This window comes from Euprymna scolopes, chromosome 11 (genome assembly GCF_053919585.1).
Source record: "Euprymna scolopes isolate OS-2025 chromosome 11, ASM5391958v1, whole genome shotgun sequence".
Classification (NCBI taxonomy): domain Eukaryota; kingdom Metazoa; phylum Mollusca; class Cephalopoda; order Sepiida; family Sepiolidae; genus Euprymna; species Euprymna scolopes.
In genome coordinates this window covers 65,145,308-65,160,809 of record NC_136492.1, presented here as the reverse complement: position 1 = coordinate 65,160,809, position 15,502 = coordinate 65,145,308, and the positions used below count along the sequence as shown (strand labels likewise).

The window sequence follows — 15,502 nt, the reverse complement described above, 5'->3', positions numbered from 1 at the left end:
CTCTTTCCAAATCTGACAGTCTTGCTCTCCTTTCTCTTTGACGTATCCTGTTAAGTTCTAGACGTCTTTCTCTATCTGAATTGTTTTCATTGGAGCGAATTGCAGCAACTCTTAGTCTATTAGCTTCCAATCTTTCCATTCTTTCTTCCTCACTTTCGTTTCTACTTCGTTTGGGTGGCATAATTTCGGTTTTAAACGGAATTGTTTAACGATATTAATGATTGTAAATTAATTAAGCGAAATTAAGGAAATGTATACTAACTGAAATGGGCGAACTATAAATAATATTTCTGAATAGTACAATTATAAACAATTATATTGTACCTATTTACTATGCCTCCCCACGGGACAGAGTTAGACACCAGGGTCGTTTTTTAACGTGGAGAAAAGGTACAAAAATAAAAATTGTCTCAGTCGTGAAGGATTTCTCCTCCACCGAAAGAGAACAAGAAAATGAAGTGCAGCATCTGAAGAACAGATACTACACTTTGATCTTGACCAAAAGGAATGAATAAAAGCGACCTACGTGTGACTCATTACTTCCGGGTGTAAACGTCACAGTCTAAAAGTAATAATTAAAAAAAAAAAGTAAATGTAAAATAAATGTAATACCAACTTAGGTTAACTAAGTAAACAGTACAATTAAAACAGTTCTATTAAAACAAATAATTAATAAGATCTAGGTAATTGTTAGTCTCATTGTTATGGTTTTAAAGAAAAAAAATGTGTAAAAAAAGTTCTGCTTTTGTGAGTACGTGTATTTCTTTTAAATTACATAACCTTTTTATTTTATTATTTATATCTCTTTTAAATTTATATATTTTGTTAGTAAACTGGAAGAAATTCAGTTGAATAAAACCTTGTTCGTGTTCTTTACGTTAAACTCATATTTTTATAAAAGGTTCATCCGGTTTAAAGAAAGCACTAAGTTTAAATAAGACTGGAAATAACTAATTCAATATATAAATAGAAAAATGAAATAAATATAAGCTTTAAGTCTTAAGATAGTAATAATCAAAATGTAATAAATTATTTGTAGTTCAAATCTATGATAAGACAGGCTTTCGAAATAGACTCGACCAGAAAGATTAAATTGGAACGAAATTATAATCTCCGTGCCATTTTCAAAACAACCCCACAAAAGTAACGGTATCCTGCAGTTGGTTAAATGACAATGGTTGTAAGAAAAATGTAAAAGAAAATGCGCTTATCTGTTTATTTTGACCTGTTTTATTTAATTAAAAAAAAATTGGCTATAACTGGAAGAGAGCGTTATGTTTTGGGGGGTTGTTTAAAAAATAGAATGGAAATAAAGTTAGTTCCGTTTTAATTGTCTTTAATTGCGGCAAGCGCTAACAAAATCGAAAAATCACTGTTTACATTCGAAATGTTAACTTTTATAGGTTTACAAGTTTGCTGACAAGGCTGGGGGTGTTTAATACAATTATTTTACTAAATTGATTTTTTTCATTTAAAAATAAAATTATTTCTTTTTTAATAAAGTTTTATTTTAAAATATTTGTTTTTGTTTATTTATAAAAAATTACGATAGTTGAATTGTATTCTTTCAATTATATTGGCAAGTAAAATATAAAAGATTAAAACGGAACGAAATTGAAATTTCCATTACATTTTCAATACAATCCCAAAACATAAAGCTTTCCTCGCCAATGAATTGTTTTGATAATATACGTAAAGTGAAATAAATCGAATATAAAATTAAATGAAAATATATTAAATAATTAAATGTTAAATAGATTTTGTAAATAGTACAGTTGAAATGATTAGAATATTTCCAATATGTAATAAGGTCGAGGTAATTAGTTAAAGAGATTTAATATAATGTGATATGCAAATGAGCATAAGTCATTCGATATGGGGGTGGTTTGTAGACTAGTATATAAAGAAATTAGGCAAAGATTCTTATGTCTCCTATAACAGAAACATCCTAAAATGGGTTCTAATGTTTCTCTACCAGGAGAGATCTACCCTCTTACCTCCTTTATATTTCGTTGATGATGGAGAGCTGTACACACAGACAGAAACACACGAACCCTATTACTTTATAAAAATATAGATATATATATATATATAGAATAAATGACAAAAAGTTATATTCCAAAATTCATGATGTTGACCATCTTATAATTTATTCCTTTAATTCAGTTGACACTGTCAAGAATTGTATATGGCAACTGAATTAAAGGAATAAATTATAAGATGGTCTAACATCATGAATTTTGGAATATAACTTTGTTATTTATTCTCTATATTGCTCTGTAATTACATTGAGCTTCTTAAATAAGAATTGATATATATTATAAGAAAATATATTTCTGCAGAAATATATATATATAGATAGATAGATAGATAAATATATAATATAATAATATAAATTATATATATTTTTATATATTTTCTGATTTTAATATTTTTAAATATGCAAAGAAATGTTTTGCGTCAATTTTAAACGGTACCTCATCTTTTATCGTAAACTGAATTCATTACTAAGAAAAAATTAAAATAAAATGAGGTACACCCAGGCTTAAACTGGGGGACCATTTGATCTGTAGTCAAATACTATCACTGAGCTACATCTCCAGATGATAATAGTTCTGTTTGTTTTTTTAAAGAAATGATTTGCTGAGAATTGAATTTCCCTTAATTTGGTGAGAATAATCTCCCTTGGTAAGTGTAAAGTAAAACATTCACCTGTAAAAATAATTTTTTTATCTATACAAAAGACTATTTTTAGGATCAGAATTTCTTTTTTCAATATTTATCAGATGAATTTCTGTACATAACATTTCTAAGAACACTGCCAGAAATATAAATTACCTTTGTGTAAAATTTGCAAAAGATAGACTCATCCATTTCAGAACCTATAAGGAAGGAACTCACACACACAAAGTAACTTTCATATAATAGTAGAGATATATATGTGTGTGCATGCAAAATGCAATATTCCGACTTCCTGTCATTAAATATTCTCCGACTTCACTTTCTATACCTGCTGAGTTTGCATTTATAGGCACGGAATTTTTTTTCCTTTGACCGCAGGTTTTGAGACAATCTCATGCTCGCCTTCAACATCTTTCATGGACGGTGCGGCCTGAACCAGGACTCTGTGGACACGTGAAAAAGATCTACCTTTGATAGTTCTGGAGGCTTCAACACCAAGCAGCATTCTTGGTTCGATTTGGATCTCGATGGAACCAGCCACCTGATGAGGTCATAAACCAATCCACACTACAGGGCTTCAAATGCAGCCTTGGACAGATGCTGGTTGGACCGCCATGGTTTTTCCCCTGTATAGTTTTCTTTGTACATAGCCCTCTAAATTCTCACTGACTTTTCCCCCTTGTAAATGGCAATCGCTTGTGCGTTTATTCTTTGCCAATTAAATGAATGAATGAATTTCCCTCAATTTGTGTATTAATTGTTGGTAGCTTAGAGGTAGAATGTTAGTATCAAGATTGACTTTGTGACGGAGTTTAAATCCTCCGACTGACGGTAATTGTCATTTCCTACACTGATGACTGCATAAGCATGAAAGTGTCTGTAGGTTTTAAAAAAACAAAAAAAACAATTGTTAATATTTACAAAAATATCGTTTGTATATATTATAATTACTTGGACAAAATTTGACCCATTCGGTCATCAATTGAGTTGAGTTAAACAGTTTGAATTCAGAAAAAGTGAATTTGCAAAATCAGTTAAATATCAAAAGATAAAAAAAAAAAATCAAATTAGTCACTTTCTGCTTACTATACTTCTTTTCTACAGCTATGAGTTATGAGTTAAATATTACCATGACTGATATTATTCTCTTTCATTTATAACGGAATATTTTAACTGCTAATAAATGCACACAGAAAAAGAGAGAAGATAAAAAGCGAAAATAAAACTGGAGTGAAGATGGGGTGAAACATCACGCAGTGAACGAAAGGTCAAAGTGATAGAAATTTACAAGTGAACAGTTTCTTACAAAGTTAATAGCAATTTGCAGCTGATTAGAACAATTGTTGTTTTCTTCCAGCCAGGTGTGTGTCCATGTTATGACACTTAAGATTGTTCAGTCGCTAAGTTCATAACAATTTGCAACTGATAAGAACACTTATAATGAAATCAAATGAAATTTAAAAAAATGGAAGTTTTTATTGTAAACCTTTGTTTGTATGATTAAAATATATAAGAAATTAGCCTCAGGAAAACAGACATTTCAGCTTTAGTATATTAACATGTTTTACAGACACTTGAAAGATATTGAGTATTTATGCAGAATAAGGACTGTGTTATTTTGACAGTTTCCAGGTAGTTTATGTAAAACGCCAAAAGATACCAAATGAATTTTTGTGATTTTTATTTTCCATGCAAACGTTGTCAAACTTTTTCATATATATATAAATATAATTTCTATTGTTATGATGATAATTCAATGAAAAATTTAAAAATGAAAACATCTTTTTAATTTTTGTTATGAAAGAAATGCAATGAGTAATTATTGGACAATTTTGACAAAACTTTTAGAAAATTAAAATTATAAAAAATAACACTTATTGTAAATTTTATGAATGAATATTTTTACAATAATAAACTGATCTCTTATGACGGACTAGTCATTACTGATCAGCCATGGCACTTTTCACGAACCGTCACCATTGACTCTGGTTCTGTGGTGTTCTGAGCAACTCAGCCATGCTAATGTTCACGATGTCCTTCATGTCGGACATTCTTGGTTTTGGTTTTGCCAGGGGTTGTACCAAAGAGCAGATCTTTTGTTAGGTCATCTGTTCTGGCCATACGTCCCAAAAATCACAATTTCCTGACATTGATGTTTTCCAGAAGTTATTGGCATGGTCCAATCTTCTCCAAAACCCATTCATTTGTACGTTTGTCCACCCGCCTTACATGAAGAAGTCTACGGTAGCAACACCATTCAAAAGCAGCAATTTTCCTCTTGTTGACTTTCTTCAAATGTTGGGTCTTGAAGATGGAAACAATTGATAGCAAACAATATTCTTATAAATTTTTAATGATTTTTTTTTTGTTCAAATCAAGATAAATATTTATTATTTTTCATAACCAATGATAGCAAATAAATGTTTTCTTAAATGACACTGACTGCCATGATTCAGCATTTCAGCACCTTTCAGGATTTTATGTAAACTGCCTGGAAAATTCAAATAATAGCATGGTCCCTATTTCCCATAAGTATCAAATATTGAAAACCAAAATCTGTAAAATGTGTAAACAATTAAAATAAAAAATGAAAAATACTTTAACATTTGCAAAAGAAAAAAAAAAAAATAGTAAGATTTTCTTAAGAATAACAGACTGAAATTCATGAGAGTTGACTAACCTTAAATGTATTGCAATAAAGGCTGAGAATGTCCAGGACGATAATGCCAACTTCAGTTGCCATGTTGGCTTCTTGTAAAGCTTTGAGGATGGCCGTTGCTCCTGATGAGGAATTTACTGTAAAATATTAAAATAGAATGTAGTCAAGTAAAAATTAAAAAAAAAAGGTAAAGCACATTATCTCCCCATGTGATTTATACTACTTGATAACGATGTAAATCTCTTTGATGTATTAATAATGTACTTTCTTGGACTTTTTAGTATTGATTAGCAGAAAGGGTGACCATCTTAAGTATAATTTCTATCATTCAGATTACCATTCCTATATGATTGTTCTATTAACATTTCAAACAATGTAAACTCCAGCCTTCTTCAGGTACATCTTTTCAAACTTAGGAAACTTCCAGGTGAATTTTGAAGCGAACCTTTTATTTAATCCACATAGGTAGACAATTTGCACTATGTCATTATTTGGACCCATGACATAGCAATTATTAGCATTGGTGAAGAATCATTTCCACACAAAATTTTCCGAAGGTTTGATGTTCAATCCTTACTGCAAGTGAGAATTAAGAATAACAAAATTAACACTTCTACCTGTTCATGGCTGACAGAATGACAATTATCTACATTAAATATTTTATTTCATGCTGAATCTGGTAATTTAAAAAAAAAAAGTTTATGCTTCAAGCTCTTTATATCTTCAAATATTTATTTATATGTGCTTAGTTTGGTTGCTTTTTTGACAGCATATCAACCCTTTTGGGTTTAATTATATTGAAAGAAGGTTTTATGCTTTAAGTTTTTTGTATCTTAAAATATTCATGATGTTTAGTTTGGTTGTTTTGTAGAGAAAAATTTATTGCTTTTATCTTTGCAGAACATAATGAAGTTTTGCAAAGGGGAAGGAAAAAACATCAATGTTTAGGGCATTCAAGTTAGAAAACCAATATTTTCACACAGCCTGATTTGGTAGCACTAGATCTGATAGTTAAAGGTTCAATTTTTACTACAGATGATAAGTATGAACAACAATATTAACACTGCTGGCAGCCAGAATGAGAATAATCTACACAGATTAAATACAGACTCTAGTTCAAACTTCTGCCCAAGATTCTGAATGCGAAAAAGGTGCCCAAAAAAAAACAAAAGAAAAGGTTGACGATTACATCAACAGAAAACTTGGAAATATAACTAACAAAAGAAGAATATCGATTGAAATAATGTTGGATCTTCATAAATAAATGCTTGGAGGATGATGATGCGCCACTGCAGCAATCACGGGTCGTTTATTGACAATCTGATTTCAGCAATTGATGTCAAAGAAAGAAAAAAGTAGTAGGATGAGGAAGAAATATATTCTACTGACCATGGAACAAGTCCGATTGACTGTCTTGACATTGGCTGTATGTTCTTTGATGAACCATTCCATTTCCTCCCGTTATCATTCCTGCTCCTCCTCCCCCTGTCAAAGACTTGCGTGATGAGGGAGGTGCTGTCATGGCTTTGCGGCTGTCTCCTATCGTGCTAAAATTCAAAACAAGAAAAGCACGCACAAAAATGAATAATGATTATCGATTTTTTTTAACCATGAGGTGAAAATATAGTTAATATAAATATCAATTATTGTTGGAGCTTCAGAATAGAGTTTCTTTACCACCTTTCATTGAAGTTAGACAAAGTCAGATGAGGTTTTGTAAAGCACGCTAGAAAGTGCAGTCGGACCTACAAAAATGGCTGAGCAGTTCTGTTAGCATTCCCCAGTAGTAGCGCAGAACAGAACCTTACTTCAGCCTGACAGTGACCAAAACCTTATTGGAGTTTCAGAATACAGGCAACATTGATTGTTCCAAATTTCTTTTGTTTTGGAGAAAAATTTCACATCATTAATTTATTAATTGAAAATGCAAATTTATTGTGCCCTCACACCTCAAATCACAAAAACAAAAGAAATGATGCAAAACTCCAGCAATACCTTATTGTATATTAAACATTTTTTACCACTATTATATAAAAAAAATTAGTAAAAGGGCACAACACCAGAGACATGCCACTTCCTTCTTAGAAAGTGTTTTGCACTGGATGGTGTACCTTGAAAATTTAGCTCATGTATTTTGTATTTATTTAATTTGAAAAATTAAAAAAAAAAAAAGTATTTGAATGTCTGTAAATACATGAGACAAATTTTGGACAAAAACATTCAAAAAGAAAAAAAAAGATTAAATTTTTAATTAAAAAAATCATATTTTTGAACAAATACATATTTTCTCAAATATTAAAAAAAACAAACAAACAAAAAAAAAAACATTCATTTGATCATTTATAAAAAAGAAAACAGCCCACAACGTCTACTTTATTTTCTATTTATATAAAAAAAAAAATGGTACTAGTGCAGTTGAGCATTGCCAAGCAAATAAATTATGTTCATTTTTGGAGAGTTTCATTTGTGTAAGCAGAGAGTTAACAAAGCTCCCTTCCCCTGTTAAAAATGTCTTTCTAAATTTTCTTAGTGATGTTAAACTGCACGGATCCCAACATTTTATTTTTACTATTAATTCTTTCTACAAATAAACATATTTCATTGAAAGAAATCAAATAAAAATAATTGTTACAGTTACTTACCTCAATGTGATAATTTTTCGACGCCCAACATATTTAAACTGATGTAAACAAAGTCTGGAAAAGAAAAGTTATATTTTTAGTCTATCAATGGCTTATCAACACTTTTTAGTTCATCAATCGCATGAACACTTATACTCGAGTGTAAAAAAACTGGAAACTGCTCACAGTTTAAAATACCTTTAAAATCATTTTAGGATACATCTTTGAGACTGAGATAGAGAAAAAAGTTTTAATGCTTTTTAGATTCAACATTGTCATGTCCAGTCACTGACTGTTTACTTCACCTATGTGTGTGCAAATAATTTCAGTGATAAAACTCTGGCTAAAAACTCCCAGCATGCATAAGCAATACCATATGGTTCCTATCTTCCAGCTTTTCATCCATGCACAAAATAAAAATTGTTAATTTTCTTTTTCCCCTCAGATATGTCACTTTTGAACTGCGATTTAGATAAGAGGCTGAGTAGTTCTGGCTCAAAGGACCTTCACCATACAATAATACAATCTGATTGAAAGGTGAGTGGGTGTTGGGTGGGTCTTGGGATCAACTGAAGGTACATATAAAGAAAACAGTTGGTTGGGTTGACCACTTTGCATAGTGAAAACATGAAGCTAGAAATAGTGTCTGCAAAGTTTTTGGACTTGCGAAAATATTTGGATTTATCCTTAGACTTTTTGGTGAGGATGGTCCAGTCAGAAAAAAATTTCTAATTAAGAAATGGTGATCCATCAGTTAAGTGAATACAAGTCTGGATCAAGTTGACAGTTATTCTCATCATCATCTTTAAGAATATGCCAGCTTCTTGAGAAAAGTATTAAAAACACATCTGCACCTATAGCCCGATTTAAATCGCCCCCCTCCAAAGTGATAAAAGATGAGAAAAACTGTTTTTAAGAGGACGTTTGGAACATTGATGACATTGCCAAGACTTCTGCAAAAAAGGTGGGCTTCCACTACCATGCTAGAAAATGACTCACATTAGAGAGTATTCTATATCTTTAAAAAGCCAGAACTTGACTATGCATGAAGTATTGGTGCCATATCTTGGCTAGTGCATCTCCCATTCTTAGACAGGATTAAACAGAGTAAAATCTAAGTGCTTCCGTTCTATTGGCCAAGCTCTGACTTTTGTCCCATTGCCACAATGTTGGATCCCTGTGTTTGTTTTACAATTACTTTAATGGAATATGCCCTGATGAACTCGTATCACTTGTGCCCCTCAGTATACATACTCCTAACAAGCAGCAAAATTCTATTTAATCATAGTTGAGGTCCCTAGATACCGGAAAGCCTTTTACTTCCTTTCCTCAAATTGCTAAACTTTAGAATTCCCTCCCTGGTTCCTGCTTCCCTAAATGTATTAACCGGTAGAAGTTTAAATGTAATGTGAACAGACATCTTCCTGCTGAACTGCTTACATTCATCTCAAATAGTAGCCCCTCACATCTAAGTGGCAATACACCTTGTTTGGGGTGAAAAAAATGTACATAAATAAAAAAGCACATCTGCACCCCTGCCAGATTTATTTTAATGTTTTCTTCCCAAGAGATATTATAGACAAGAAAAGCATTATTTTTAACCAAGTGGAAATTTGGAAAGAAGATCCAGACAAATAAAGGATAACAAATTGAAATTGTTAAAACAAAGGTGAAAATAGATAAGAAATATTACATGCTATTTGGATTCTTACGACTACTATTCTTATCTTGAATGCTTTTTTCAACATTTTCGTTGATGTAACTACCGACCCTCTTAAGCTGTATTTTGTCAAACTCTGGAATCTGCACAGATTTTTGAACAGAAACCTTTTATTTAATCTACAGGGTTAGCACACTCTCATTCAATCAATCATGACTGGGGAGAAGTTTTAAATAATTTGCAATTGTATTTTGAGTGTCACCTGTGCTGAGGATTAAATCTTCATCCTCCAGAAGTGTAACTTTTGCAAGTGATTTTCACGAAGTATTCAATCCATGGCACTACAAGTTTGACAAAATATACCTGAATAAGGTCAGAGGTTACATCAACCAAAGCACTGCGAAAATAAAACTTATGAGAACAGTAGTCTGAAGAATCCAAATAATATGAATAAACAATCCTTACCTCAAAAATTCAGAAATATAAAATGAATTTTACTTACTCTAAAAGTGAAAACAGATCAATCACATTGTGTTCAGAAGAATTATTAAACCACCCCAAAAGTATATCTAAAAAAAAAAAAAAGAAAAAAATAGAAAACAATAAAAAGAATAAGAAACAAAAAACAAAACATCTGTTATTTATTTTTTTTTAAATAAACCAGAATACTCGTGTTATGTTGATTAATTCTAATAATATAAATAATTAATCCTCATCTCAAAAATTCAAAATGTTAAAAAAAAAAAACAACTTTAAGATATGAAAAGAAATCTGTTATTTAAGTAAACATGAATTCTTAATGCTTGTGTTATGTTGATTAATCGGACTATTATTCTCATCTCGGATGTTATTAGCACAACGTTTCGGTCGCTGCAACCTGCGACCTTCTTCGAGTGTTGAGAACATGCTTCTTTTTCTCTACTAAGGAAAAGAGGGTTGGCTCTGAATTACAAGATTTCGAACCGTGGGCTTAAGGGTGAGTCTGTAGATCATAAAGAAGGTTCATTCTTCAGGGGTCACTAAGATATTTTAGTATGATCTATGGACTCACCATCAAACCCACGGTTTGAAATCTTGTAATGCAGAGCCAACTCTCTTTTCCTTAATAGAGAAAAACAAGCATGTTTTCAACACGCAAAGAAGGTCGCAGGTTGCAGCGACCAAAATGAGAATAATAGTGTGATTAATCAACATAACACAAGCATTCACATCTCATCTCAAAAAATTCAGAATCGCAAAACAGAATACGTTTTTAGGCTTATTAGAGGAATGCCTTTTTACTTTCGTGAATTCATTTGAATTCTTGTTTCAACAATTTTATATAAAAGCTATAAATGTCTAAAAATAAATAAGGCCTAGTTTCAATTTTGGCTTGAAACATTTGCCTGTTCAACCATACTGAAGTACTGCGATACAGCAAAACAGTTGATCTATGGATGACTCTCTACATTATATTCATATTTATATATAAATGGATAACAATAAAGCTACATTTCAAATTTCAAGGTTTTATTAATCTAATTTTTTTTTAATTTCTTTCAATATGTTAAAAATTCCACATGTCTTTTACAGCAACTGTTTCGTTACGTAGAATCCATCAGTTATTTGTATGTCAATACTGAATTTATTCATCATAGACTCTTCAGAAAACAGAAATTTATTTAACTTAGTAAGAAAAGAAAAAAATTTAGGCATGTCATTCATCAAACCGGAAAAATTATGTAGAAAAATAGCATTTGATATTTTTTTTTATTATTGCCATCATTTTGGATTTGAGGAAGAACTACTTTAATCTTATTTAACATATTTATTAATTTTCCATATGGATTTAATTTACAATTATTTATTATTTGATAATTTATATTCAAAAACAACTAATATTTATTTTCTAAATCTTGTTAATTGGGATTATATCTACAAAGCTATTTATTTGTGTGTATGTATGTATATATAATATCCATCCCAAGATGATTAAAATTAATCCTCCTGAACAGAACAGTTTTCAACTACTTTTATGAAAATTAAAAACATATGATACTAACCTTATGTCTAGAATCCTTATTCAAGTTTGGATGAAATTCTATCATGATTTTGATTCTAAAAAAATGTCTAAATTTTAAAGCTTAGGTTTAAGGGCTCTTAACAGATTAAAATTCAGAGAATATTGCTTAATTTGTTTCTAATGACTATGGATTAATATAAATCAGAAATATTTAAATTTTCAAATAGGTTGTAGCCACCAAATATTTGGGGAAAATAATCTGACAAAGCTGAAATCTGAAGAATATTTAATAATAATTGTCTACTACCTATTGTTATAATTTCACAAAAATTGAAATAAAAAAAAATAGGAGATTAAATCATAATGTTTAGAATGTGTTATTATGAAACTCACCTTCTGGTAAATACTTTAAAATATGCAGGAAGCACACGAGGAGATCTTTGACTTCTGAAGAATCTAATTTATCATATCGGCTATACATATTGCTTTGAACAGGAGTACCTCCTCCTACTACTCCTCCCAAGCTGTTTCCTACAACCATTGATTGCGCCCTTAAAAATAATAACAATCAGAAATTAGAAATTTAAATCACAGTAGATATGAGGTGTGAAAAAAACAAAACAAAACAAAAAAACAAACATTTTTCATTCAATTTTCTTTTAATGCTATAGCTTCATTGTTTTATGTCTACGGATTTTATTCTTAAAAATTGTGTGGGTATATATATATATATACATACATACATATACACACACATTTTTAATCTTAGATTTAATATATATATCTACATTTTTAATCTTACAAGATTTAATGCCAGATCCAAGCTGCATCATGTCTTGGTCAAGGAGTTATGTATGCAGACGATGCTGTTTTTTTGTCGCACACTAAAACTGATATGCAGCATATAATGGATAGCTTTGCTGACTCCTGCACTGCCTATGGTCTGAGGATCAGTCTGTCTAAAACAAAGGTGATGTTCACTCCTGCCCCGGGCCAGTCATATGTGGAGTCGCACATCATGGTCTGTGGTTCTAGACTGGAAGTAGTTGATTCATTTGTGTACCTTGGTAATTCTCTGTCGAGGGATGGCTGTCTTGACACGGAAATCCACAGGCGAATTCAGAAGGCATCTGTAGCTTTTGGAAGAGAGTGTGGTCTGATCGTGGCATCACAGACAGGATTAAGATCTGCGTTTACAAGACCTGTGTGCTAACCACACTGTTGTATCCATGGGAGACATGGACATTGCATCAGAGGCACATTAAATGGCTTGAACGATTTCACCAAAAATCCTTGAGACATATCTTAATCAAGTGGCAAGCACAAGTACTCGATACTGAAATCCTTGTTAGAGCATATTGCTCTAATATTGAGACCCTTGTAATCAGATCTCACATGCGTTGAGTGGGCCACTTGGTTCGAATGAAAGATTGTAGGCTGCCCAAACAAATTTTTTACGGGGAGCTGGAAAATGGCAAGCGCCCTCAACACAGGCCTAGGAAAAGGTTTAAGGACTCTACAAAGAATAATTTGAAAGTCTTACAAATCAACATCGTCACATGGGAAGAACTTATTCTGCAAAGGCCGAAGTGGCAAAAGCTTGTACGTGAAAGTTGTGATGCTCTAAAGAAAAGAAGGCAGGCCCACAGCAATCTGAAGCGAGAGCTTTGCAAAGGTTTAATTGATGGTCTTAACCATGAAACACAGAGCTGGAAATGCCACATTTATGAACGAGTGCTTTTGTCAAAAGCTGGCTACATCAACCACCTTAAGTCGCACAAAACTCCTGTTCAGGCCAATTTTGCACCTATTAGTCCGAACCAAACGATCTGTTTAACATGCAGCAAAGTTTGCAAGTCTACCGCTGGTTTGAGAAGACGTGATTGTTCATAGGAATACCCTTCAACCTTCAGAGGAAGTCAGCTCAATGGAAATTGCTCAATTTATATGTCACATCTGCTTCAAGATGTGCAAACCTGCGGTGGGAGTGCAGAGTCATCTGAGATGGCATGGACAACAAGATTGGGGAACTCAATGTGATGGTGATCATCTGGAAAGATGCACCAATCATCATATATGTATATATATAGCAGAATCTCTAGATATGAAAGACTCTGCTTTAAAAATTTTCAACTTACAAAACATTGTATGAAAATTTTTTTGTCATTGCATACAAAAAATTCTCAGGATACGAAAGATACAAGTGACAGAAAGACTATTTTTCAGGCATGTTATTCTTTGAAAATCTTTTTAAAATCAGAGTTTTATTCAATTAAAAAATTTTTTAGTAATTTTCTTGAAATATTCGTGTTGAATTTTATCTAGAAAACATTTTTTACTTGGAGTTGGATTAAGTTCTTGTACTCACCACCCCCCCTCGTTATAAATTAAACTTATTTTAAAAATTGTAAAAATTAATGTACGCATTACAATTTTTACCATATTTGAAAAATCTGGATTGAAGAAAGGTTTTCTGTTTTAATTTTTATTTTTCTGAAATATTTGGAAGTGCTGGGGAAGTTTGTTATTATCACAAGACATTTAGCCCTAAGAATGTAAATAATCCATCTCACTTTGAATCCTTTTCCTTCCAGGCGCCTGTGTGCTCATAGATTTGATTGAGGTTGTAATTTTATGAGTAATGGTCAAAATAATGATTAAAAAATTGTCATATCTTTCAGTCATTTTTTTAATTAAATATAATTTTATATTTTGATGCCAAAGAAAGTAAAAAAAATAAATAGCAAGTGAAGGTATTAATGGTTAACTTAGGTACTAATTGGTTCTTATTTCATTCTGATTTTACTCTTTTTATAAAATTTAATGAGTGTTTTTTATAGGGCTTGGAATGAATTAGATGATTTGTGTAAAACACCTTTCAAGATAGGAACCTTTCAAGATAAAAAGGCCAAGCCAGAACCAATTAATTTTGTATTTAAACACTCCACTATATAACATAATTACTTTTTTTATTCTTATTAATTTAAAAAACAGATAAGTTTACAGAAAGATAATATACTTTTTCTTTCTTTTTTTTTTATTTTATTACATATTTTTTTCGTGATAGTTTTAGAAAACAAATTTAAGTGCATGTCTAGAATTCTTCCTTTTAATAAAAACACTAAAATAAAATTTGTATTGTGTATGTGATGGGAAAAAAATATTGTACATCAAAATTACAGAAATTGATCAAGTAATGTTATTTTTAAATAACACAATCCAATTTTATGGCTAAACAACGAGCAAAAATCTCGCCATTTTGAAAATAGCCTGAAGGAAAAAAAGAGATAACTCTAAATAAGTCAAACTTGAGAGATTTCAGAAAGCCAAAGGGGAAGGAGAAGCATTAGAAAAACTAAAATCAACTTTAAAATAATTTTCTTTATAAAAATAGAATTACTTGATCAATTTACATGATTTTTGGAGTATAATGTCTTCTTTCCATCATACAGATTTTACTTTTGTTTTTTCATGGGATGGCGAGTTCTAAACAAGCAACTGAATTTGTTATCAGCTGAAGACATTATTGAAGACCTTATACAGAGTAAAAATTGTCACTAACCTTGAATTTGATCCATGGTTTCCTCGTGCTGCTTGAATAACTAGATTGGATTGTTGTAATGCTACCAACTGAAGTTGCTCAGGGTCACCAAAATTCAATTGGCCGAGCGACTGTTGCGTTGCTGGAAGGAAAAAAAAAAAGATAAAGTCATCAAAGAAATGTGTCAAAAAAACACACACACTCACGTAAAGAAATCATTTCAGTGAAAACTATGATTCAAGATAGATTAGCTGTAAAAATCATAATAATTGGTTTCACATCCATTCTGCATAATGGTTGTATTGGACGGCTTTTAGAAATCAACTTCCAAACTAAC

The 15,502-nt window shown here is 31.3% G+C and overlaps 1 protein-coding gene across 23 annotated transcripts in view; it reads right to left on the bottom strand.

Moving 5' to 3' along the window:
* The window catches only part of LOC145287890 (dedicator of cytokinesis protein 9-like), a 718,435-nt gene that overhangs the window by 255,148 nt on the left and 447,785 nt on the right, over positions 1 to 15,502 (bottom strand). For all 23 annotated transcript variants that reach the window (XM_080135819.1, XM_080135816.1, XM_080135818.1 and 20 more), the window contains 6 exons: positions 15,187 to 15,307; positions 12,018 to 12,175; positions 10,125 to 10,191; positions 7,984 to 8,037; positions 6,731 to 6,888; positions 5,363 to 5,478 (listed from right to left, as the gene is read on the bottom strand). In XM_080135819.1, the coding sequence (XP_079991945.1) occupies positions 5,363 to 5,478; positions 6,731 to 6,888; positions 7,984 to 8,037; positions 10,125 to 10,191; positions 12,018 to 12,175; positions 15,187 to 15,307 (674 nt within the window). The remainder of the gene's footprint in view (positions 1 to 5,362; positions 5,479 to 6,730; positions 6,889 to 7,983; positions 8,038 to 10,124; positions 10,192 to 12,017; positions 12,176 to 15,186; positions 15,308 to 15,502) is intronic.